The following is a 27,919-nucleotide window of genomic DNA, read 5'->3' on the forward strand; positions in this document are numbered from 1 at the left end:
TAATGACAATGATAAGAAAGGATGTTTACCTTGTTAATTAGATGTCATAGTTGTAGAATAAGTTCATGCTGGCCACTAGTGGTAACCAGGCAGGCCGTTATAGTAACTGTCCATGTTATGTACTTAGTAGTAATCATGGATGCTTACTAGTGGCAATAATGCTAATTGCAACCATGTAGGCTGCTAGAAGTGATCCACCAGGTTACTTCAATAACAATGCATTGTGTGCTCTACTAGTAGTAATCATGGATTCTTACTAGTGGCAATAATGCTAGTTGCAACCATGTAGGCTACTAGTTGTGATCCACCAGGTTACTTCAATAACAATGCATTGTGTGTACTATTAGTAGTAATCATGGATTCTTACTAGTGGCAATGATGCTAGTTGCAACCATGTAGGCTACTAGAAGTGATCCACCAGGTTACTTCAATAACAATGCATTGTGTGCATTGTCTGTAATCATGCTGTTCAACTCGCTGTCGAACATTTTAGTCTGTTCTCATCCGGGTTCACATTGCAAAGTATCTATTTCGGTTTTATGTTTCCTTTCCAAGCAGGATCTTTTTTAGTCTACGAAAAGTATATTGATATTTACCGATATTTTCACTTTCTTTTCTCTCTTTCCAGTTTTTCAAAAGATAAACATGAAAAGGCTCCATTTTTCATCTTTGGGGATTTTAACTTTAGGTTAGATGCACACTCTTTAATTAATGTAAGTATTCAAATGTTTTGTTGTCTATGTCTTATTTAGTGCCTGGCCTAATTACCTCACTCTTAAAAGGATGATAAAGTCTTCATGAATCCAAGAAAAAAGAAAACTTGCAGTGCCAGTCAAGTTTCTAACAGCTATTCCATTTTTTATGATTCTCAGCTTCAAAATACGTTTTAGTTCTCTGGAATGCTCCTTTAAGGCTAAATTAATGATGATATCCGCCTCTCAGTGCAGATCTATTATTACTATTATTTTTATTATTATTATTATTTTATTATTAATATTATTTATTTATTTTTATTTTATTATTATTATTATATGATTATTATTTTATTTTCCAAATTTATATAGCGCTCTTTTCATGCTTAAGTATGTTCAAGAGCGCTTTACAATGACAACAAAATGACAAACACCTTAAAATATGAACATGAAGAATACAATTGACACAGCTTAAATATTAATATAAAAAAGATATATATATATATATATATAAACGAAGGAATAATATTAAAAATAATATAGATCTAAATGTTCATGTTAATTCATTGTTTTTAGCTATGAGTAAAGAAAAATCCATATTTTTTTTAAATTTATATATAGACAACCGAACACCCTTGAATGAAATTCCAACACCATTTAGTCCTTGAAATATATGTAAACACATTGTCAACATGGCATTTGTGGCCTTAAAATCTGATCTCGTCCCTTCCAGTTTCTTGTGTTGCATCTGAGTAACTGAGCTAATGGTCTTTAACGCAGACTTAGTATTCCAGTCACTTTGATTGATGAGCCTCAGCTGTTTAAAGGAGCATTTCTCAAAATTGTAAAAATGTTTATATAGGAATGCAACCTGGACTGATGGTAGTGACTTTAAACATTCTACAAAGTATCAAACTTAAATTTGTGCCTTAAGTCACCCTTTAAGCAGCCTCTTGAGTTTTGCTAACATTAACTGCAAAATTACCCAGTATTATAGGAACATAAGATTTCAATCGATCAAACAAAAGACAACTTCTTCAGTTTTTTGGGGTTTGTTTATTTTACCAAACGATTGTAAAACGATGGTAAGTGACTACTTAATGAGCTTGTGTCGATAAACGAGAAATTTTATTTCCTGGAAATAGTTTCGTAATTTCTTATGAAAGAACTCAACAGAAAGAGGATGATAACTACAAAAACAAAAGACAAAAAAAGGTGGGATTTTGACAAGAATTTGTTTTTTATTTTTAAAGTCACTGCATTATTGAAATTCCACCATCCTCAGTTCCAAAAAGAACAAAAAACAGATAAAATATCTGCCAGGAATTGACATAGTAAATACTAAGTGGCCATGTGGATTTTGTAACAATACCCCAAAATTCACTGCGTGGATGGATTATTTGGTACAAGAATCTCTATGGGAGTCACCGACAGAGGTAAACAGCCCCCTCCTCCTCTTTCACAATAAATACTCAGTGTATGAACAGTTTCTTTGTTACAAATAGATTTATAAACTTCAGGTCATCTGACTTTGAATTTAGTTAAGTACCTCTTGCCCTATTAAAGAATAACTAGTGCCCTATTAATTTCTTCTTTGATAGTCATTTGTAATTTCATCATTCATTTACTGCGGACTATAAGTTCACTACATTCAAGACCAAGTAAAAAGCTATAAATGAATCATCGTCATGGAAACCCTAGCTAATGACTGATAACATCAAGATATCCCTGGGTTAATTCAATCGTGCGAGCTACAACATGCTGTGTGCGTGCATCGTATCAGTATGGATCTGTGTTAGTGTACATACTAATTACGGTAAATGACAATCACAGGAAACTTTACCGACAGGTTCTAGTCGTATTTGCTATTTCAGAACAGCAGGAATTGCATTGAAAAATGTTGATTATTATTGATTTTGTTGTTAAAACATATTTGTGTATGTTTGATTTCGTAACCTTTCAGACCCTGGTAGGCAAGGCTAAACCGGAATACACAAGAGTGGATGGTGCAATAACGAGAGTAGTCTACACAGAAAATGGCGGAGAAAGCCAAGTAAGTGCACGGTCAAGTTAGTGTCGAAATCTACCGACAGAGAATTTATGAACTTATCGCAGAAAATGTGACGTGCATGCAAAAGGAACAGGAAAGAGAATTCTGTGTTGTCTCGTGATATAACGAGTATGTAAAACGCAAGTCATTAGTCCAAATTCACAGCTGATTAACTTTTCTTTCTCCGAGGATCGCAGCAAAATGTCTGTTAAAGTTTGAACATCAGTGACCATAAGTAGACTTTTTAGCATATTTGGGGGCAGTAACGATTGTTTTGCTACCACCGAAAAATTGTGACCCAGATATGTCGAGAGCTGATTGTCTTTAACTCCTTTTTGCTCACTGGTGAAAAAATTAATCATAGGAGAGGGAACTGTTGCATGACCATTTTGATTTCTCAATTTGAGTAATCCTTGTGACATTTGTAACAATTGTTTCTTCAACCAAACTCTTTGAAGCTAAAGATCGTTCTGGTCTGATACCAGTCACTTCATCAGAATTACTTTGCAATTGTTTCTAATGAGCCTCAATAAAAAGCAGAAGACAAACGTACCATAAAAAAGTCAAATTTGTTTTGTAGCTGTGCACGCCTGTGTAAAATGCAATTGCATTTTACACTTTTGTCCCCTCCCCCCCCCCCCCCACTGCAAAAATAAAATGAACAAGAATATCTGACATCTGAGTTTAATGAGCAATGAAACGAGCAATGAAGCTAATACAGCAATGTTTCTATTGTATACATTCCCTGCGCAATCAATCGTCTTTTCTCCTCTTTATGCAGTCCCCATTTTAATAGTGCGATAATGTTCACAGAGCTGGGTTCTTTTTTCCATCAGCATGGCAAGTGATTTAATGTCTGTGCTCCCTGCTACATTGAATCATGTGATGATGTAGAGAGCAGTAACACAGATAGGCTTCATCATTGTCACATTGTTTTTAATTAGATATCTCACCGCCTGGTGAAGTAATTATGTGACCTTGAAAGTATTAAGTTTAATGTTATTGTATAGTTGTTATCATATTGTATAGTTGTTATTGTTTTACCATAGATTTAAATAGGCTGTGATCAGGACTGATTTATACTACAGAGCACTGAGTGCTGTACATGAAAATCAGAAAAGACAGCAGCTTGGGGTATAAATGGAACGGTTTTAAAACGTAATTAAATGGTAAACGTAATTAACGGTTTTAAAATGTTAGTAAAACATATGAACTGGAAAAAGTATGGAAGGAATGCAAGACCTTTCCCTGAAATGCAAAAGTTTATATTTACTGGAAAAACTAATGGCAGAGTTCAGAAGTTTTATCTTTAAAGGAGAAAAAAAAATTGAGGAGGTTATTTAAATATAAAACTAGAAACAGCACAGGTTATAATAAAAATTCTTGGTAGGAGGGGTTAGTGCACTATCATTGGAAACAGTGCACTAGCATTGTTCTATTCAAATTGAGTACAACAAAATCGCTAAAGGTGTAAAAACTTGTTTGTAAATTCGGTCAAGCCGGTATTACAGTTTTCCTTGTTTTGTGTCTTTCTTTGCAGGTCATCCTAAACTTAGAAGTCAAGAAGTTTGAGCCGTTAGATGAGGAGAAGTTCAACTGCAATGATGCATTATGGGTAAGTTCATCATGGATTCGCTCACATTTTGATATATACATCGCCAGTTTGAATTTTAGGATTAAGACAAACTTGCAGAGTACACAATTCCTAGAAATTTCTTTAAAAGAGTGACTTCATTGGAGTTTAACCCAATTTCATTACTCAATCTATTACATTCTCTATTATATTGACATTTCCATGAAAAGTATCACATTACATTTTGAGCAAAAGCATGTAAATGAGTTCAATTCGTGTTTGCTCACGGTAGTGTTACCAAGTTATTTTGCACAAGCTCTGTAGGTCCCCAACCAGCCAGATATCATTGAATCTATAACAATTGGTCTCTCTCAAATTTGCACAGCAAACAATCTGTCTCTTCCTGTTTCGTTTGTAAATATTAGAAGGCCTGATGTTACAATCTTAGCATTTTCAAACAGTGTCCATAGTTTTCTACGTGTTCGACTTAAGTTTCCATATGAAGAAGATCCTACTAGGATGGGACAGTTATTTTAATATATAAAGTCGTCTAACCTTATATAATTACCTACACGGGATATTTCCAGCAGATGAGAAGCATTTTAATTTTTTTTTTCTTCTCTGTCTCTTTGGTATGTTTTGATGATAATTTTATGGAGCTAATCTGCACTTTCTCCCATAATGGGGATATTTTATGCAGTGGGCGTTTGTCATATGGGTCCTTAAACAGAGCAGTATCTACCGCTCTGGGTCCTAATTACGCATGACTTGTACTGCTAACAGATCTCCAAAGATTTTACTAAGCGCTGTAATCTATCTAACACCATGAGTTAGTTGTGAAAATATGTTTCAAAGATCTCGTCTTCAGTAGTCATTACGAGTCTAGTGTGTTCCATTCCGAAGACTTGGATACAGTTTTACTGTAAGCAGTCTTGCATGTCAAGTTTGAAGACACTAGAGAGCACCGATATGACAGCACCCTATGGTAAAATAGGGCGTGGCTGAAGACACCCCCCTACCCCCCCTCTCCCATTGACTCCCAATTGACTTATCAATTGTCCTGTTATCATCTTTGGTCCTAGGAGTTGTATCGTGGATGTGCAATGACTGTAGACATATTGAACCACAATGGAGTGACTTTACTCAATTCCTTGAAGCACTCTTTTGTGTCATTTGATCAATAATTTTACGGATTAGGTCTACATATCGATACCCGAAATATGAGTAGAATTAAAGCAAAGTAAGCCTGTTGATAATAATAATAATAATAATAATAATAATAAAAAGCATTTATATAGCGCCTAACATCACAAAGGCCACTAAGCGCTTTACAGTAAAAGGTGAAACAGAAAAATGCAAAACTACAAAACTGAAATATATCAAACAACGAATAAAAACACTAAAATCACCTAAAAGAACAGGAGATACAAATAGACATGGTAAAAAGGCGGTTAAAGGTATAAGAAAGTGAAAGTATGGAAAAAGTTATAAAATGTCATTGTTAATACTTGATGATGGAGTACTTAATAAAATAGATTCAATTCCTCAAGGTAAGTCGTGCACAAATAATTTATAACTCCAATTTTTATTCACTCGGCTGCTTTAATAGCAATGCCGGTCTAGCAAGCTCTAAATCCAGTTTGAATAACTTTGGTCGTTAAGTATTTGATAGTAGTATGCATATTGTTAAACCTAAGTATCCAATAACCATGCAAAACCACGAAATGAAAATCAAAGTTTCATCGCAGCATAAAAGAGTGCTCACATCTGTAACAAGCGTGGAGGAGTTGCTGGTAGAAAAAACCTCTACACACAAACTGAACAAATATCTCTAAATGTACAGTACAAGGGTATATTCTTGGTTCCTATGCTAACGGTATCAAGTACCATTGTGGTCGTGATGGCATGTTTGGTATATATGCAAATGTGTTTGCATGATGTCCCACATGTGTATGTTTATACGTTGTAAGTTGTTTCCAAAGAGGCACATTTGCCACACGTTCATGTTTGCCACACATGTTTGCCACACATTCACATTTGCCATACATGATCAATACAAATGATCCCAGGTACAGTTTTCCACACCCTTCTTCTTCCACTGGGTCAATATACACCCCACTCTAAGTAGCAGTACTTTAATGTAGCCAGCTTTTCCGTGTTACAGTTTAAGTTGAATCACAGAATGTCGGCGGGGTTTCGTTGCATCCTAATGGCTCAAACATCTTGACTTCTAAGTTAAGGATGACCTACAAAGACACAAAACATGAAACTGTAACAGCTTGACTGCATTAGAAACAATTCTTTACACGTTTGGTGATTTCGTTGTACTAAATTTTAATAGACCAATGCTAGTGCACTGTCCCCTCCCCTACCCCCTCCCCCCCCAAAGTTTTTTGGTGCATTCAACTCATTCTTCGCCTCTGAACTCTGTTTTCAACATCAGAGTTGAGAAATGACAAAATTGGATCCCAAAAATCCAAAATGTCCTCTTTTTTTTGCATTCTGTGAGGCTTTAGATTTCTAAAGCAAATGTTATGTTTGCATCACCCCCACCCCTTAGACCCCTCCCCAAGATGTGGATCACACTCCCACACAAACCCTAATCCTGAGCACATCCCTGATCACCCTAGCTAGCTGATACATTCATTCAGTTCTCTCTCTCTCTTCTCTGTATCAACAGTTAATGCAATATGACAAAGAACTGGAGTGTTTTAGGAAAAAGCTTTTTGAATTTGAGAGGCATTTTCCTCCAAGGTAAGCTGAAATCTTTATTTGGGTCATCTGACTTTTGTTTCTTCCTATACTGATGTTAGCAAAAATTGATATCTTATTATATTTTATCATACCATATCATATTACTGTATTGACCATCCTAAAATTGCATGAAGACAATGTTTCTCTGTTCCCTCCATCTTGTTACCGTAGTTACCCGTACAGCGAAGCGATCGAGAATGGCAGTAAATACATGAAGACGAGAGTGCCAGCCTGGTGCGACAGGATATTCCTCTCACTGCCAGCCAAGACAATTTTGTCTGAGGTAAAATGTCAGGTTGTAATATAGAGTAGCCAAAGTGCTGCACAGAATTTCATTTGAGTACTTAATGAAAATAACAGGCATGAGACTTCTTTGTGAATTCGTGGAAGTCAGTGACTTTTTTATTTCTGCCCCCAACATTTTCACAGCTACCAATTCAATGAGTATCTGGGGCAATATAAATTATTAATGAAAATTACAAGCATGAGCCTTCTCCGTGAATTCGCGGAAGTCAGTGATTTTTTTTGTTCTGCCCCCAACATTTTAACAGCTACCAATTCAATGAGTATCTGGGGCAATATAAATCATTAGATACAAAAAATAGAAATAAAAATTTATAAAAAAAACAAAACAAAATTGGCTGTTTCTTATAGTTTGGAATAGCGCCATCTCTTTGAGCCTCACCTTCACAGAAACACACATATAGTGCGTTTGCTGTTGAGCATCTGTTGTTGATCACAAAAGTGAATCTGGTGGTTTGAGTACTTGACTCAAGTGTCAGAAAACAAAAAGCTAAGAAAAAACTGGTCACGGTTGAAATACCAAGTCCAAGTAGGTAGATCAAAAGGTCTCACTGATATAGGCATGTTATTACCAGTCACATTAGTGACTTCTTGTCTAATGTGAGGAGTATTAAACATAAGCCTAATATACTGTAGACATAACAGCAATAAGCATAAACTCATGCTTATAGTGTGTAGCCTAGCTTAATTCTGTACACGAACCTATAGGTTACTTAAATAAATCTAATTCTAGCAAACAGACAGTCATGTTATCAAGTCAAAAGTAGATAATAGCCTTATTAATCAGGTTTTGATGTCGCCAAGGCAATTTTAATTTTGCTATGATTGACAACTCTATAATTTCAATAGGCTAGCAGTCATGCATTTCTCTCCCCAGGATTAAGTTAGCTTAAGCATATCATGTAATGTAGTATTCATAAGCAATTATTTCAGAGCCTTCATCTAGTGAGTAAATACTCAAATCACTGGAGAATTATTTGACAGTATTGTGTTGGAGGAATGCAATGCAACTAACAGCCTAGGCTACACCAGACAACCTTGCCCTCTAGGTGCCCACTTGTATCACTATTAGGCACAACTAGTCAGTGGGCCCGGTGTACACGTCCATGGTTGCCTAACGAAGGATTTGTCTGTGTGTCATTAACATTTTAAAGAGCCTTTCAGTACATCCATTATTGCTGAAGTTTCATTCCGGAATCTATAAATTGTGTTGTATTTGCACACTGACAAGTAGAAAACAGGCATGGCTTGTGATCTGTGAACCGTTCAATCGTCCCAGCAGTTCAGTATTGGTACGCATAAAAGAATGTGATGGACAGAAAGTGAACTTCATTCATGTGAAGATCATTAAGATAGTTAAGCATTTCCTTGTATATTACATATAAAAGTAATAAACAACAAAGAGGGGAAAAAACCAAAATAGTAGATTGCAAAAAGAAAGAGATTGAGTCAATGTTGTATTCCAATTTTAGGCTTTTCGGACTATTTTGCATAGGGAATGGATTGCATAACATCATCACTGTAGACCACAAGTAAATCGCAGTTGTTGCAAATAGTGAGTTCAAGGGTTATCTTTATTTGTTGACTTTTAACAATACTGCACTGAACAGAAACGTTATGTAATTTTGTGCGTGTTGGACGAATTGAATTTGTGTTAACTTGATCAATTGAATGAATATTTATCCAATTGCTCTCTCCTTTTGCTTTTACAACAGGACCCCACGAAGGTACCAACCTATGATGTCATCGGTGAAGATGTTTGTATGGGAGATCATAAGGTACATCAGAAATTATTCATCATTTCATTGTTTATAATAATATATTAATAATAAAATAGTACTTATATAGCGCGTTCATCAGCCACGCTGCTCGAAGCGCTTTACAGGAATTGAAACAATTAATATACAGGAAACATTTAAAATACAGGAAACAATCAAAAGCAAATAGTACAAAACTATCACCTAAAAGGTATATACTATAAAACTTATAAAAGGATAGAAAAATACAACAAAGCTATGGTGATACAAAATACTGTACAGTTCAAACATCAAAGGCAATTCTAAAATAATATGTTAAATATGTAAAATATGTAAAATTATGTAAAATAATAATATAAAATTATATTATAATAATATGCAAACTTTCACCATTATAGCTAGAATGCTGCTTGCACAGTAGAAGTGCTCAGGGGGCAAAATGAAATCTTAAAATATGATTAAATAAAGCGAAAGATTTTGTAGTTTTGAAGCCTCTTTTGATGTATAGGCTCTACTTTGCTGCTATTTTTTCTTCTATGAAGGCAAGATGTAATTATTCCAATTGCTAAAAGTAAGAAACCATCTTGGCATTTGACAAGAATGATGGGTATTAATCGTCGGATAAGTGAACAAATTCAATTCCATAAATTTGACAACCATGTACTTTTGCTGCATCAACATTAAACATTAGTCACTCGTACCCCGAAAGAAAACCTAATTTTATGCAAACGTGTTTCTTGATTGAATTATAGATATGGATATCAAAATAATGCAAGTTTGGACACTGTTGTTTAAATGGTAAATTGTTTAATTGTTATTATGCAAATTTCCCTTGGTGCAGCACAAAATGCTAAGTCCTGAAATGTTAGAAGAGACAAAATTTTATTGAGGTATTTGGTTGTAATCATAAACTTTAATGGTAATAATTCTTTTATAATTTTGAAATAATACAGCTACTAACAAGCCTGACCTCAGTACCTTATTCATTGCACTAACCATGCTTTGCAGAAACTGAACAAGCATCTGTGTCAGTTTCTCTGAACTTATAAACTGAGCTGTAAAAATCCAGTTCATGTTGTTTAAAATGCAGTTTAGAACACTGTTGTTTAAATTGTAAATGGTTAAATTTTTATTATGCAAATTTCTGTTGGTGCAGCCTAAAATGCTAAGTCCTGAAATGTCAAAAGAGACAAATTTTATTGAGGTATTTGGTTGTAATCGTAAATTTTAATGGTAATAATTCTTTTATAATTTTGATATAATATTATTATTATTATCATGGTTCCTTATATAGCGCAAATACTGTAACATATATATATTCATATGCGCTTTACATGATGAAGAATAAAACAATAATAAGAAAGAATTAACAACAAAAAAAATCAAGTTAAATTAAATTAAGTTAATAAAAATAGTGGATAAAAGAATATAATAATTACATGATAAACAAACAAATATATAGCAAGAAAACAATTTACGAAATAATAATACATAAAATGAATTCAGATATTATAAGCTTTGCAGTATAAATGAGTCTTAAGTTTGGATTTAAAAAGGGTAAAAATTTTAACAAGCCTGACCTCAGTACCTTAGCTGTAAAAAAATCCAGTTCATGTTGTTTAAAAGCAAAAAATGAAATTATAAACAGGGTGTATTTGTGTAGTCATGTCACATTATTTTTGTAGAGACTGAAATGTAATCTTTTGCATGTTTTTTTTTTTTTAAATCAAATCAGTGTCTTTTTTGGGAAACTAGTTACGTTGGCCCAGCTTCAGTTATTCTATGTACCCTTTCATCACGTCTTCTTTCTTTCTTTTTTTCAATTTTTTTTTATTTATGTTAAACTTCAAATCTTTCTTGCTAATCAGTCAATCAATTTGGCACACTTGTTCTTTTCAAATGACTTTCTTCTTAACCTGTAACTGTTATGCCAGTTTTTTTTAATCAATAAATCGATCAATCGAGGGAATTTATAAGTGCAAGCAATGGTTAGTGGTGATTTTGGAGATTTTCAAATAAAAAATGCTCTTGAGAACAGGTAAGTTTTAAGTCTCCTTTCGAAGTGATGACATTTGGAACTGCTTTGATGTCAGAGGGCAGGCTCAGGAGCTGCATCTCAAGATGTACCAATGTCCATATCAGGCAAGCTTCCATTTTAGTTTCGTAAAGAAGAAATTCATTCGAGATGAACAAAAGGACCGGCATGAAGAATGGCATGATTTTATTGCATTGATAAAGTGAAGCAAGAACAATTGCGAGCTTTTTAGGGTAATAAGCAGAAGTTTAAAATAATATAATAATAATAATATTTGCTTTTTATATAGCGCTTTATACCAGCGATAGGTCTCAAAGCGCTTTACAGACGTTATATTACCCCTGGTCAATGATAACCTGTCCCAGTGACAGTCCCTCCAGTCGGCAGCAGTTATATACTGCGCCCAATGACATGTTACCTCACAGGTACCCATATAACCCCTGGGTGGAGAGAGGCAAGTGAGATAAAGCATCTTGCCCAAGGACACAACGTAATGAACTAGGCAGGAATCGAACCAGCAATCCTTGGATCACGAGTCAGACGCCTTAGCCAATTGGCCACCACGCTTTCTAAAAGGCAGTAGTTTGATATGAGACTGGTAACCAATGAAGCTATTGTAAAACCAGAGTGATGTGGTGGGACATTGTTGTTTTTTTGTTTGAGTGACTAATGCTAGCTGTGTTGTTAGCCTGCTAAAGAAGTTAATATTATTGGGTGTTGGGCAGACCTTACTACAGCGAGTTATAATAATCCCGCTGCGAAGAAATAATCACATGGACTATCGTGGAAGAACGGATTGCTGAAGAATGATGATGAAGCTAACGAGTGGCTTACGTTCTTTCACATGTAAATTTAAGATTCAATGGAATAAATGGTGTTTACAAAATAAATTATATAAATGAAAGGAAGACTATATCAATCCATATCTGTAGAAATCCATATTTCTTGCCAGTACACTGCCTGGAAACAGATTGCAGTTCAAATTATACTCTCTAACTTCAGAGGAGCTTTTAAATTGTAAAGTTGTGGGCGAGGAGGGAGATCTAAGTCAATAACAAATGCAAGGAGAACAATATTCAAATATTAAAATGATTTGATTTCTCAACCATGAAAAGGATTGGGGTTTGTCCATGGCAAAATGATGAGTTATCCTCGAGTCCTATGAAATATTATATCCTCACTTAGTTACCTACTTGTTTATTTTAACCCTTCTCAATATTTAGGGAATATATATTTTAGCGTACCAGATTTTGAAGCTTCTTGCAACTTGTAGGGTTCTAAAATATCGTGGAAATATCCAATAACTGTAGAGGTTTTATGCTTTTGGGGTCCTGAGGGGGGAGTAGTTTGGGATTAGGTCTCCATTGTTATTTTCTTTCTGTGATGCTTCTGTTTATTGCTAACCTTTGTGCGCATAGATTTCATTTTGTAATTTTTTGTTGGAAGACAGTTTATTGTATTCTTTATGATTTGGCAGGGGATGGTGTGGGGATGGGAGGGGTGTGGGGAGGGGTTTGGGGATGGGAGGGGTGTGGGGATCGTAGGGTGTGGGGATCCGAGGGGTGTGGGGATGGGAGGGGCGTGGGGATGGGAGGGGCATGGGGATGGGAGGGGTGTGGGGATGGGAGGAGTGTGGGGATGGGAGGGGGAGCTAACATCTCAGTTGAGCAACATCTGATTTAGTCCAATCGTCGTTTGTAAGATATTAACTGGAGCCAAGCATTCAGTCTTTCTCGGATGCATTCCGTGTGTATCATACTGCACCCATCCAACAAAGAGTAATTTCATGCTATCGACCACTGCGACTTTAGAAGATCGTAACAAAGGCAATTTTTAATCATTGCTGCAGTCTTTTACAGTGAAAAACAAAACAAAAATATCGCCTCATCTGCAAAGTAAAAAAGGAAGCATTGAAATTCAAATCATATTAAAAGCTGTTTACAATATCAATATTTCATTTCCTGAAGATGGTTTTGAACGGGAAATTGCTCTCCAAATGCTGAACAGTTTCCATAAACTACAAAATAGTTGAGATATTAATAAGCATATTCTCTGACTATATGTACCATTTCTTGGAAAACAGACACATAATTTAACGTTTTTTAAATTATGATTATTTAACTTTAACCGTACCATGGTTAATCTTTGTTTCTTTTCTGTTCCTTTAAATATTTATAACCTTGTTTCTGTGTTAAAATTTTGTCTGCTGTTCAGTAGTACTGGTAAAACGGTACTTTGATCAGAACGAATCCATTGACTAATTAAAAGATTGCACAGATGATTGCCAATTGCTTTTACAAACATGAAGAAGAGCTATAAACTAGATCTTTATGGAAGTGCGACCGTTAGAATGAAATTAAAACAGAGGAGTGGAAAGCAAATATAGCAAGGAAAAATGAAGAGAAAAATAAAACTATAATGGGTGAAAAAGAACACAGAAGATTTGCTCTAACCGGCAACATTGGATGCTGAACAAAAATGTGTAAAAAAAAAAAAAAAAAAACGGTGTTCTGGCAGATGGATGTATACTGCAGGCATGAGCTTTTTCCGCAAATTCGCGGAATATCCGTGATTTCCTTTCTACCTCGGGGACAAAAACTATTATCCTAACACACTGTAGCATACGCAAACTGGAGCCTATACCGCAATTTTTGCAACGTTCCGTCATTTTTTTTTTTACCCCAGGCTCATCCCTGATACTGTGAAGTAGACAGACCAGGTTTATTTTTATATAATGGATATATCTTTTAGAGATAGTGAGGAGGAAAGAACATTGGTCCATTCCTGTTGTTCACTTGTGTTTTTGTGACTGCCAGCTGTATTGAGATACTGTAATATCTTTATCACCTTTCATACTGGTCGTGATTCAGCGTCATATCTATTTGTCCGTGATATGAAATCGTAATTCAGAAAGTAGAATGATCCTGAATTATTAGGAAACAGATCACGGATTTCTGCCTAGGTAATAGTAACTACTGTAGGTTCATACAAATTTTCATCATTGTATTTTTAACCGTCTTGAGAAAATCTGCGCATGGTTGCGGTGAAAAAGGGATCACCGTGAAACTGTGTCGCTGACATCGTTTGTGTTATCTACAAGTATGAAGGGCAGACTTAAGTTAAAATGTTGTTATGTTCTCATACCGTTATTTAATATCAGTGTTGCGCTACAGTAACTTCACTCTCTCGTCAAAATGAGCGTCAAAACCTTTACAAGCGTTTGGATTTCTAAGCGTCCGTATATCAGATATCCGTGATATGTTTCTCAAGACTGTCATACTTTCTCGCCGGTTTTAGTCAACTCCTTGTGACCTTTGACCTTTCTTGCTCATTCCCTCCTCCCCCACCCCTACCCCCTACATTATAATGTTTTTGGCGTGAGTTTAGGTAAACACTTGATACTTTATCAGTTAATACTTACATTTTTTTATCCCCCTCTTCCCTTCTCTATTTCTTTTCCATTGATATTTTGGTTTGACTTTTATCTCTATTTTTTTCTCTCTCCTCTCAGCCTGTATTCCTCCACTTTCACCTGAAGGTCGCTCCATCCAATGGTCAGTCTTCTAGTAATTCAGGTAACCAAGAGTACACACCACCCTCTGGTCGCTCTTGTTTTCCCTGTGCCTTAATGTAACCCATGCCTCTCATCCTTCTACATCACAATTATGCACTGATTTAGCACCGCTACATGTGAGTATACGTTGCCAGCCATTTTTCTGCCTTATTTTATTTTTATTTTGCCCATTTTGCACACCCTGCAGTTTTAATTGTTTTTTTTTCTCTCATCCTGTGGTTATTTTTTGTGTATATTGTGTGGCCTTAAATCAGTAAATATTCAATGTGTTGATGTTTTAAACAAGCCAATAAGACATATTGAGGCATTGGGGGGGGGGGGGTGGGTGGGTAATAGTGTTTGTTTTTACAGTTATGGGAGGTTGAGGAGGGGAAAGGGGGAGTGACACTGCAGACTTTTTTTTTATATTCAGAAGTGGAGCCTGTTCTACACAGACTAGGAATTTCCATAGGTCTTTTGGTGGGGAAAAGTCTGTTGGTTTGAACAACCGAAAATGAAATACATAAATTTATTATGCAATTGAAAGCTCAATATTACCATTTTGATATCAAATTCAGGTAATCTGTTATGTGTAAGTGTCATTTCAGTAGGAACAGTTGCATTCCACTTAAAGTTGTGGGCTGTGGGGGAGGGGGGCGGCGAGGGTGGGAAGGGTGTCCAGTATGTTGTCTAGTATCTCTGGTGACCCTTGTTCAATGTCATGTTTTATTTGATAGATTATGTATGAAAATGTGTCAATGGATGTTCACCTTGGTATTCACAGTCAAAGGTATAAATATTAGCATATAACTTAGACTAAAAATAAACGTTTTCTACTCTTTTTTTCAGTTTTAAAACAACCGTAGAGACACAGCAATACGCTGTGAACTTTGACATTGCTGTAAAATGCTCAAATTTCCTATTTTAACAAGAAACTGTTTGAAAGGGTTGATAGTTGTAACATGTATGTAATAACCTTCCAGTGCTCCATAACAAGGGTTGGGAGGGGGGCAGAAGAGATTGTTTTATTAAAATGTAAAATCTAAAGAGGATCCTGAAGGTAACTGGAAGTAACTGGAATTGTTTTAAAGTTCTATCAATGTTTGCAAACATTTAATGATATTTGCGATCATTTTTCACTACAGTACTTAAAGTTTTGCTGCTACGAGATTTTTTTTTTTTAGTTTGCAGCGTTTTTCCTTTAATAAATTATGCAAAAAAAAGATGTTTTAAATATTATTTTGCAAAAAGAGAATAATTATAATTTTTCATGAAATAAATATTAACTAACCTTTTCTCAGTTGCCAAATGAAAATTAGCCTGCCAAAAAAAAAAAAAAAAAAAAAAAAAAATCAAACTTTTGTTCAAATTGAAAAAGTAGTCTCATTTAAAATGATCAGAACGTGCTTTGTTGCTGTGTGAACTGTTCTTAATTTATGAACCAAGCTTTAATTATTACAAATGTCTCATGTAGGGTGTTTTAATTCCAAGTAGCAGAAGCATATTATTCAAAACTCATAATTTGTGGCCATGCCAGAACCTTATGATGTTGGTGGTTATGGAAGGTTAGTCGAGGTCAACGGTAGAAAGTATTCTTACCTTCAATCCTTCAACAAGCTACAGCAGACTTCACATGTTTGTGTCGACACATAAAAAAAAACACTTGTAGAAGTTAGGTATTTATATTTGGAAGTGAACCATTGATCTTTTTCTTGAGGTAAATATATATCAACCTGAAACCTTTTAAATGTAGAAAGCTCAGAAAAATACTTTTGTGGCAATTTAATTTTGAACCTCTAATATTATGGTGCTTGTAGTAGGTCAGTTGGGGTCAGGCTTAGAAAACCACCTTTTGCCCATGGCTCATACCATAAAAAGGAGTGGTTGCAGGGTTGATAAAATATTTAGAATTAAATATAAATTATTAATTACTGGCTTCTCATGATAGTTAAATATTTAATTTCAAATATAAAGCTAGGAGGGTATCCCTGATTGAATTGTAACCATGTCATACCCAGTAACTTTGGTAAAGTTACTTGCAACTCGCAACCAAATGCAATGCAGACAGCTGGTACCCGATAGGTTTTTGCCAGGTTTAACGATAAAAGTAGATGTCTCCGACCACACATTTGTGTAAGATAGCATAGTTGGTAGTATCTATATCTGTCTCTGGTTGTATTCTTTTCAACTCTTTCTTTCCGTTTTATTTTGTTTTTTTGCGCAATGCAAGGTTTGAGCAGCATGCTGCCATAACTCCCCTTAAATACCCTTTTGTTGAATGTCAGGAATTGCATTGTTGCAAAAGCAATAAATTAGCATAAAGCAATAAAAAATAGAATAATTCTGTTTCTGTATTATTAGATATAAAAGGCGATCTCTAATGTATTAGGCATATTTGCTAGTTATTAGTTTGACTTTATTCCCCACACCCCAGCCTTTTACTAACACCTCTTCTGACTATCTCATATTGTAGTGGTGTGTGTGTGGTGGTTTCATTAAAAATTTGAAATAAAAGTTGTAGCACATTGGAAAAGATTGGGTAAGAGTGGTTTATACTATGGCAGAAAAGTATGAAAACTTTGCTTAAAAATGTTATTCCTTGCATGGTTAAGCTGCATCCCTTTGAAATTTGTTGTGAATCTTTGAGGGAAGCTACGCCAATAAAGAAGAAAAAAAATCTTGTTTTGCGCAAAATTTAGAAAAGTGCCCTCCTCTTCTCTTCTTTGTGAAGTTGTTCCAAATTTAAATTTGCAAATGATCTATTTTTTGGAGGTTTTGAGAGTTAACTTACTTTTAGATCTCTAAATCCTTAGTCAAATACATATCATCTTAATACTCCATATTTTATAGCAGTTTTGAAATTGAGTATCAGCTTGGTCCGGTGGAATCGTAATCTGTGTGTCTGTATGTTTGTGTTACCTGCTGTCTGTGTTTAATGAGTGTAGAACTTTGGCATTTGACACAAAAGGAATAATTACGTGTGTTCAAGGGCGTAGGAACCGGGGGGGCTTGGGGGGCGCCAGCCCCCCGGTGAAAAATATGGGGGGGCGGAAATATCATTCCGCCCCCCGCTCCGCAAGTCAAAAAACCCCTTTTTCATTTCCAAATGAGAAAAAAATCTCATTTGGAGCACCAAATTGCATCTAAGGCCAGGTGAAAATGCAAAATTATTTACAAAATGGAGTGGGATGTTGAAGTGTGCTATATTGCACCAAATTGCATCTGAGGCCACCTGGAAATGCAAAAAATTCCAAAGGGGAGGGGGACACCCCCTCCCCTTACACCCCACCCCCAGGCCAGCCATCAATCTTCAGCCCCCCCACTCAAAATTACCTTCCTACGCCACTGCGTGTGTTTGCGCTGATTTCGGGGTGTCTGCAGTTAGGTTCAATGTAAATGCAAATGAATATCTACAATACTTATTTTAAAATATTAATTAGTACATATATGAAAGTGGGATTTTGAAAATACCTCACATATACTGAGATATCCTTGATGTGTAAATAGAATGTCTAGACTCAGCATAAATATGTGGAATAATGGAGTCGATGCTAGTATATATTAAATTGTCAGTTAAAACCAAGGAGGCCAGATTGTCAATAGGAGAATTCTTTTCCTTTCCCTTGATTTGTTGTGCAATATATAGATGTGCTGCCTCGTTATAATTGCGGTTTATTCTTAATATTTCATTAAGGTTATATCAACTTTTCATCTGTTATTTTTTGTTTTATACCAAAGCAGTCTTCTATGACTATAATTTGCCCATGACTATGAAATTGTAAAGAAAAAAAAGTTTCAAGTTTCAGCATGTCCTCAAACATACCGTACCTAAAATTTGATTAGCATTTTAATATATATCAAAGTTTTCTGCAAAGTAATGATATAAAAATGGTAATGATTCATTCCTGATAATTTGTGTTTTTCCCTTTTATGTCAATTTTATCCAATTAGAAAAAATTAAAATAACATATCTTAAAGACTGATAAAAGTAATTTGGAGAAACTTTGGCAAATTTGAGTGAGGTAAAGGTAGAATATCTGGTATGTTAAGATAGTGTATTGTCTACCTTCCATGATACATTACATGATATGAGAACACCACATACAGTAGCCATAGTTTATCTTCATTTGTAACCAAGGTAACATACCTCAGTTTACAGTCCTTTATTAATACCTACCTGTCTTTACACATAATTGTAATTACTCCATTTTTCTAAACCATCATCAACAGATTAAAAATCATGATTATATTTCCTTAATTATATCAAAGCATTATCTTTCTATACCCAGGTTATCTTTTTCACATCACAACACAGTTAACTCGTCTAAATTTACGTTTGCCTATCTTTATTGGTAAACATGGCTTGGAGTGACCATTATCACTAGTGTTCAAATTGCCATGGTTTCTTTCAGATCTGCTAGCCCAGCACACAAAGTAAAATTCATAAATATGTATGAACACTTTTTTTTCTTTTTTTCTCTGAAACTTAGGGTCCAATTTAGAATTGTTTACTTTCATTTGGAATCAGAATGTTCCTATAATTCAAACAAAAAGCGGTTGAAATTTTCTGTCTAACAGAGACAATAGAAAAAAAACAATGGCCAATTATTGTGATACAGTTGTTAACTGTGTTTAGTTCTCTTTAGTGCATAGTTCAATGTGTAGCTTCTTGAAAAGAATGGTAGTGCTTGGAAAGAAAGGCCAATTTTGTCTAAATGCAGTCGGAAGTTCTTTAAACAATTTATTGGTGGAGTTATTTCATGTTGAATTCCATCAATACAGAGAATCAGGAAATTTAATTGCTGTTAAAAGGAGATTTGTTTTTACAGATTTTATGGTGAGTAGAATCTTATTGTTAATTTTCTGATTCACATATTGCGTTTGAAATAAAGGGATGTGGTGTTAAAATTTGTTGAGTTTAGTCACAGACTTCGCTCCTGTGGGTTTCATGACAGTTTTGCTGTATGGAGTTCTCCCTTATTGGTTACTCTTATGATCTTTGGTTGCCATGGAGACGACCAATCAGGTCTTATGGATGATACTGTCTGCCTTTTGGTGTTGTTTCCTTCCTCTGTTTTAAATGCAATGTGTCTTCTCTTAAATGTTTTAGTTAAATCCACACATTGAATCACTTTCAATGCAGATGTAAGGCACTTCTTTGTTGTTTTAATTGCTTTGATTTACACATAATTATTGATTTAGGCACACAAATGTTCAATGTTAATTATTAAGTTATGCATGTCAAACCTTTTTTCTTTCTTGAGCACAGTTTGATTCCTGCACAGCGCCCTCTATTTGGAACACCATCAATAGTGTGTAAGTGCTTTTATGTCATTTATCATAGTGTCCACTTCAAACTGTTGTTTGTTGACTTTGTACGTTGTTTTTTTTTTCAAGATGAATATAAAAATATGTGTTTAAAACCTCTTTTATCAACAGAAAGGTTTCACCAAAAACGTGGTACCCTTTGTTTTGTTTTTTTGTTTTTTTTTGTTTTGTTTTTTACCACCAAAATGTGGCTTAAACATTTGATAGATGTTTAGGTTTGTGGTTACGATGCCTAAGGCTAGGTAACCTTTGCAATAGTGCTGGCGTGTGTGTAGGAGTATGTGTGTGAGGATGTGTGTCTGTCTGTCTGTATTACGGCCAGCTGGTAGAAACGATATCTCAAGAAGCACAAGTTGAGTCAATGTCATGCTTGGTAGATAGATGTCCCATGATGTGTAGATGTGCCCTATTGTGTGTGGTTCCCATCTCATGCATAAAGATGAGTGGGCGGGGCTTAAAGTAAAAGGTTTTTTTTCCATCGTGTTCTTGTCTGTCTGTTTTGTTTCTTGCCTCATCTTTTAACCTTTTTCAATCCTGTGAGCTCCTTTTATAGTTGATTGTAGCAATTCTTTATTTTTATAATGAAAATCTTTTCGGTGGCTTCATTGTCATCGAAAGATTTTTCAGAGGTTAATAGTTGACAAAGACTCACCTACTTAAAACAAAACTTAAATTAAACACCTTATGGCTTGACAATATTTACACTGCTCTGTTCCGGCCACGCTTTGTGGAAGAACTTTTCCTCACACTGAGCATAAATTTGTAATAATATCTGATTGTTTAAGAGATATTATAATGAGGGTTAGACCCAAAGTAAAGTATTACTCGTGATTGCTTGTAACTTTATTTGAATAAAACTGATTAAAACTTGTGCCCAATACAGAGATTATATTTAGAGATTCTGAGAAATCACTGGACGAAATTAAAAACTTGAGCAAGCTTTGTTATTTCATAATCGTGACTTGTGGCTCATGTCAGTTTTATCAGAAAATATCAAACGTACCAGAAATACGTTAGACTCAGCGAGAACTTTGTGATTGAATACCAGACAAACAGGAATCTTCTGAAGTTTGAGAAAACCATCTCTATGAGGCAACAAAACTCTAAAGGCTCTGGAAAAAATATATAAAGGCATGGTTTGATATTGGAATTTTGCATTGTTGGTGAGGTTTGAGGGGGGGGGGGGAGAAATATTTCTTGTTTTGTTACATTCTGTAAGTCAAAGATAGAAATACTAATGAACTTCTTGATGCCATAAGGACATCTTCAAACTCAGGAAACCCTAATGAGATTTTTGGCCTGTGAATAAATGTTCTGTTTGAAGTATTACAAATATTATATCAACAGCATCACAGGTGACGTCAATTTTTTTTTTTGGTCACCTTAAGCTATTAAGTGGGACACAATGTCAAAAAACGACATGATTGCACATAGATGTTTATTGCCTTGTAAACTGGGGCACGTTTATGTAAATACATTCAAGACAGACTGTACTTTGTTATCCCAGTTTATAGTTTAAATAAATTAATTCCAAAATTTTGAGCAAACATTTCCTTGAGAATTAATGTTAAAAAAGGGTTTTTTGTTTACAATTTGAAATAAAATCTAGGAATAAAAATTTCTGTGGCCTCCAGTTTGATGAACTAGTTCAAAGATTTAGAGAAGGTTAAATTCAAAGAATGAATATAAATTTCTGTGGCCTCCAGTTTGATGAACTAGTTTCAAAGATTTTAGAGAAGCGTAAATTCAAAGATGAAAAAGAGTGTTTATTCATCGAAAGAGTCTATGTGAGAAGAAAAGAAACAAACATTTGCTCCGGGAGATGAAAAGTTGCAGTAAATCTAACGAGAAATTTCAAAGCATCACTTCTTGATCATTTTATTTTAGTCTCTATTTTTTGGGGAGGGGGGGAGGGGGATGGTATTTATAATTTTGTGACAATCTTTGTAGTCGCAGTTTTTTGGTGACAAAAACTGATGGAGTGAGGCATCGTTGTGCTTTTTTTAGTACCATCAAAACGATCCTTGGTAATGCTTGAATTTTATGGTTCCTTGATGATTATTAGAAATTTTGATAGTTTTGCAGTTTTTAACTACTTCAAATATGTACTCCCTGTTTCTTCTGTTTGAAAATTCTTTTTAATGAGATATTGAATAGTTTGGTGCTGTTTTGCTACGATTAATTCTGCTTAATTAGGGTGACGATATTTCTTTGGTTGAAAAAGTGGAAGACACCTCATTATAGTGCAGGTAGCAGATGACTAAGGAGTTAATACTAATTTGGTTTAGCCGTAAGAGGTAAAATGGCGACATCCCTAATGTTACAAAAAATATTTATATCGAGAAATAGGTTCATAACCTTCTAATAGTCTTAGCACTGAATTGTTGCAACTATGTTTCCCATTTAGCGCAGCTATTTACCCGCCAAGCTTGTGGAGCTAATTTGTGGCAATCGGTCATGTTTCTGTATTGAGAGACGATTATATAATGCTTCCAAAACATTCACCGATAAAGATTTGTGCTACATTCATAATAATTTTTTAGTTTGCTTATCGATAATAAACAACGTTATTTGTTAACGTCACAAAAAGACCTGTGGTAAATTGTGACCACTTAGTTTTAATCAGGAGGGGAGGAGGGGGCTATATTTATTTTTAGATTGTAAAAACGGTAGGAAGACTACAATTAATCAGGGTTTTTATGGTATCCTTCTCCTTAATACAATCATACAGATTATTATGGTTGTATTGTGCCTGTAAACCGATATATCCCAAACCATTTGATATTTACACGTTATGTACATTCTAAAGCTATCATACAAAAGGATATGTGCTGGTTAATACAGCAGTCTGGTTGTCCTTGAAAAACAGCGGTGAGAAATCAACCTTTGAATGTTAAGACTTTCTAATGCAAATCTAAAGTAACAGTGTGTTTCACTTATAGTTTATATTTAATTTTATTTCCTTTTATTTTTTTATTCTTTTTATTATTTCTTTTTTTTTTGTAGCAATTGTTAGGTTTCTTGTTTCAGACAAAGATAATATTTTCAGGTACCTTGTGGTTATCGTTAAAATGCAATTATTGGGCTTCTTGTTGTAGAAAAAGATAATATTTTCAGGTACCTTGTGTTATCGTTATAATGCAGGGTGGAGTACCACGAGGAGAGATTTTGATAAGTGTTATTACTCCAACTGCTGCTTCAATGGCATCCCAGTCATTGTGACTGCCATTTTATTCTTTCATTCTTTGTTTTTTTTTGGGGGGTGGGGGGTGATTGAATCGTTGTTTGAAGGATCACCTACTTCAATGTATTTATATTAGAGAGGGCTGTCAGTTGCATTAACCGTGGTGGTTTCAATGGTACTACTGTGTATCGATACTTCAGATTAGTCGCACGACATACAGCCACAGACAGTTACAAATACTGTGACGAATTAATATAAACAGGAATCGTAAATCAATTCTGTCCTGACACTGAACATCAAACATTTTTGGGAGGCTGTTAAAAAGAGCGAATGATAAATGATGTAAAGTCATAAATCATGAGAAAAATCAATTGATTCTTTTATTCTGTCATTACTGTGAATTATTACCACAGCTGTGAGTATATATACATCTATATTGATCTACTGTCTATTAACAAGCATTGCTAATTCTCTCTCCCGCCCCCCCCCTCCTTCTTTTTCTTGTCAAATACTCCATGCGGTAAAGTACCTCTCTCCAACCAGATAACCCTCGACGACGACGAGGTATCATACGAACAATAGCTAATTTATTACTCATAGATCGTTCCCCGTTATATTGACAAAAGCCACTAAAGTTTTCTTTAACCCCTCAAGTACGGTATAGCTTGTTTGTGTAATAAAGATGGCGATGAAATAATTAACAGGATTCAAGTGGGTCGAAATGATTCATTAGTGACACTTAGGAGTAATCGATATAGATTAAAAATTATTACCGTAATTATTAAGAGAGAGAGATAGCAACATTAAGAGGCGCTGTAGGGCCGACGGAACGACCGCCCTACGTCACCGTTCAAGGTGTTCTTGTCTCACCTGAGTTTGGCAAATTTGAACAGAAAGCCACAAATGGGCTGCACCAACCACAGCAACAGATTAATAACTGTTTGTTTCATTATGGTTAATTGTTGTTAGTATATTAAAATGCCAAAATTAATTAGACCTCAGCTGTCAGAAGTTTTTTTTTCTTGGATCATAAAAAAGGGTTCAAAGTTATTATAGTGACGTATGGCATGAAATGGTATACGATGGGTTGACTTAAGGCTTAAAATACAGGGGAAAAAATAGAAAAACAACTTTACAATAGTGATATGTACAAGAAGGTCGAGGGGGTGTGGGTGGGGGAATTGAAGGATATGCTGTGTGCAAGTATTCTTCCCTCCCGACGGTATCAAGGTATGGCAGCAATATTTTACTTGTGAAATACAAAGTAATTTGCATTGCATATTAAAATGTTTAAAAGACAAACCATTTGTAATGTTCTTTATATAAGGTTATCCAGAGTTCTTTAGTAATGATATTAAACAGATTGATTTGCATAAATAGTGGAACTGCCATAAAAACAGTAGTGATGGGTTAGCAATTAAGTGAAGTGAAAATACATATCAGTACATGAAAACACCCACAGACCATTTCATATATTAATAATAATAATGTTGCAATTGTCTACTACACGAATGTAGATACAGTATTTTTGGCCTCCTGATGTTGTATTACAGGGGAGGGGGAGGGGGTGGGAGAGGTGTGTAAGGGAGGAGAAAAGATTTGGGGTGTATTGCTTTCATTTAAAGAATTCTGCCTTTATAGATTTGGCCATAACGTCATAAAATTTGAAGTAAAACTTTGTAGTTTTTAATCGTTTTTGAATTTTGTAGCTAGTCATCTTTTTTTTCGAAGCAAGTTTGGAAGGTTATGTAATCCTCCATAAATACCATTATTCTTGCAGGTATTTCTTCGGGTTAGTTAAGTAAAATTCAATCCGTGTAAACTGCCATTCTTTGAGGAAGGGCAAAAAGTTAAACTCCAACATCAAAAATTAAGCATCAACTTGTATTTTGGAAATATTTGTTGACAATGGCAACTTGCCACTTTTTAATTTTTTTTTTTTTTTTTTTTTCCTTTATGAATTTAAGGACTTACTGAGTATTTACAGAGCCTCAAAATTATGACTATAATTCATCATCTAGCTTTAGGTGTATTTACCTATTTTTCCATGTTTTGTTTTCATCCTACAATTTCAACAAATCCACCCTTCTTACATGTCTGTTTATGAGTGTGAACTTTACATTGTTTAATTGCGTTTGGAGAGTTTTGCAGTGGTGTGTCGTCCAATGTTTGTCCCCAATACATCAAAGATATCAAGTTCACTACAGACGTACTAATTGCACGTTTAAACTGATGTGTTGTTCAACAGTATTGATAGCTCAAAAGTTGGTTTTATTTGAAGGATGAGTAGAAATCAATGGAAGTATATACTTTATATATAAACCCAGCTGAACAATATAGCTTAATACCGTTTGATGATGTCAGAGTTATATTTCTGCCAGTATATTTCACTTTTCATGTATGTTGAAGTTTGAGTTTTGACACTCTGATGTTACATTTAAGCTGCAAACGTACCTAAATGTATATATTTGGAGGGAAAAACAGACACATACAAGGAGGAAGTTGTAATTGTAATGACAATTTATTTGTCTAAGGAAACCTGAAAAGTTGACTTTTCTGTTTTTCGTTCAGGTTTCTTTCAATTATTTAAGTATGCTCAAATGGAAATGGAAATGATAATTGTTTTAGTCATTTTGCAGAAGCAGACTGTTGACTGCAGTGATTAAGCGTAATGCCTAAGGAAAAGGCGTAACCATGTAATATAAAAAACTTGTCAGTAGTCTAAAACACATACTGTGGTACCACCACAGCACTCTAGCAGAGTTGACATGGACTGGAGTAACAACTGGATGGCACTGAGCTACAGTGTACCAGTAGAGTTAGCACAGACTGGTATTAACCCAATGCTAAATAAAAAGGGTTAGTGCTTACTGTGGTAGTACTCACAAGATATGGGCTGTACATGGTAGTAGTAACTATGGTACTATATATATATATATATATATATATATATATATATATATATATATTTTGTGTAGTATTTCCTTACAGTGATATGGTCATACATAGTTAAAGATGCTACCATACATTTGCTATGAATCTTTGGAAGGCCAAAGCTAAGATTGGAAAGTCTTTGTTTCTAAAATGTAACACACTTTCTCAATTTTTCAACCTGCAAGAAACTTTTGATACAAAAGTTTGAGGTTTAAAATGGATTTTCATGTCAAGAGATGTTAGAGAGGAAAGTGTAAGCTTTAATCTTAGTGCAGTCATTCAAACGATTCATTCCAGGTTCAAGGAATAATTTTGTCCGGTATCGCATCTCCAAATGATGTGCAAAAAGCTATACAAGTGCAAGGATGTTACACTAAGGTGACCATATTTGCCTGACTGGAATCAGGGACATTTATTGCATCACTGATATGGGGGAGGGGTCTAAGGGGAGGGGGTGTCCCCCTTGGAAAATTTTCAAGTGCCTAAGGTGCTTAGATGTAAAATGGTGATATTAAGAAGCACTTTTTAAATCAATTTTATTTTCAAAAATGTAGCTTTTTCTTAGATGAAATTTACTTACTTTATGAAAGAGTGCTAGGCTAGATCGATCTAGCATATTTTAACAGTGTTTCTACTTTATACTGACCCACCTGAAATACTGGTTAGTTCCGTTCTGCGACTGCACACTTGACTAAATTTTGTTTTTACAATTATTTTACTAATCATGTGGGATATTTTCAAAATTCCTGAACATTTTTGACGAATCGGGGACATTTTTTGGGACACTTGTTCATCGAGACATCACACTGTAATCGGGGACTGTCCCCGAAAATCGGGGACGTCTAGTCACCTTCTGTTACACAGTTTTCTTACACAGGAATCCCATAGTATTTTATAAGAGACAAACCTACTACACAAAATTGAACAGTAAATAATTCCTTGCAGTTAGTATAAAACTTATTCTATATACCGATGCAATTTTTTGACTCGCCTTGTTCAGTTTGTATACATTTGTTTAATTTGTCATTCTGTCAACAAAATATGTGAGGAGTAAACAAAGAAAAAACAAACTTCCTTAATGAGCAATAACGAGATCATTAGTGAGTAGTTAATGCATTATTAATGTGGTCAAATATTTATCCAATACATTCTTCAATTGTACTTTATTGAGGACAGGATTAAGGTTATTCATAGCAAGGTGAAGGATGATGAATTGTGTATTTCCTTTCAATATTGGAATAAATATATCTATAGGGTGACTATTAAAAGCCACCACCGTACAGTACATCCAGTGAAGCAAAATCACAATAGAGATGGCATTAGTGTACCATGTAAGCTGTACAGCTGCACACAGACCTTAGAAAAGATATCATGAATGACATCACTACAGCCACCACTCATAACATGCACTCAAATAAAATCACAAGCCGGATGACATAAGTGTACCATGCAAGCTCTACAGATGCACACAGACCTTAGAAAAGATATGACCAATGACATCACTACAGCCACCACTCATAAAACATGCACTCAAATAAAATCACAAGTCGGATGACATAAGTGTACCATGCAAGCTCTACAGATGCACACAGACCTTAGAAAAGATATGATGAATGACATCACTACAGCCACCACTCATAACATGCACCCAAATAAAATCACAAGTCGGATGACATAAGTGTACCATGTAAGCTGTACAGATGCACACAGACCTACATATAGTGTGTGAATCCCCCCATAGATGCTGCAACATGTG

At 34.9% G+C, this 27,919-nt stretch overlaps 1 protein-coding gene across 5 annotated transcripts in view; it reads left to right on the top strand.

The window, feature by feature from the left end:
* The window catches only part of LOC139967912 (inositol polyphosphate-5-phosphatase A-like), an 85,540-nt gene that overhangs the window by 49,066 nt on the left and 8,555 nt on the right, over positions 1-27,919 (top strand). Inside the window, exons 11-18 of one of the 5 annotated variants that reach the window (XR_011793182.1) lie at positions 629-713; positions 2,656-2,745; positions 4,283-4,357; positions 6,996-7,069; positions 7,241-7,352; positions 9,088-9,150; positions 14,676-14,854; positions 19,987-20,033. Coding sequence is in view for 4 of the 5 variants with exons in the window: in XM_071972122.1 (XP_071828223.1) it covers positions 629-713; positions 2,656-2,745; positions 4,283-4,357; positions 6,996-7,069; positions 7,241-7,352; positions 9,088-9,150; positions 14,676-14,739; positions 19,987-19,991 (568 nt within the window). In the remaining variant the exon portion in view is untranslated. The remainder of the gene's footprint in view (positions 1-628; positions 714-2,655; positions 2,746-4,282; positions 4,358-6,995; positions 7,070-7,240; positions 7,353-9,087; positions 9,151-14,675; positions 14,855-19,986; positions 20,034-27,919) is intronic. The other 4 variants (XM_071972122.1, XM_071972123.1, XM_071972120.1 and 1 more) reach the window with 4 other exon arrangements.

Source organism: Apostichopus japonicus, chromosome 5 (genome assembly GCF_037975245.1).
Source record: "Apostichopus japonicus isolate 1M-3 chromosome 5, ASM3797524v1, whole genome shotgun sequence".
Lineage (NCBI taxonomy): Eukaryota > Metazoa > Echinodermata > Holothuroidea > Aspidochirotida > Stichopodidae > Apostichopus > Apostichopus japonicus.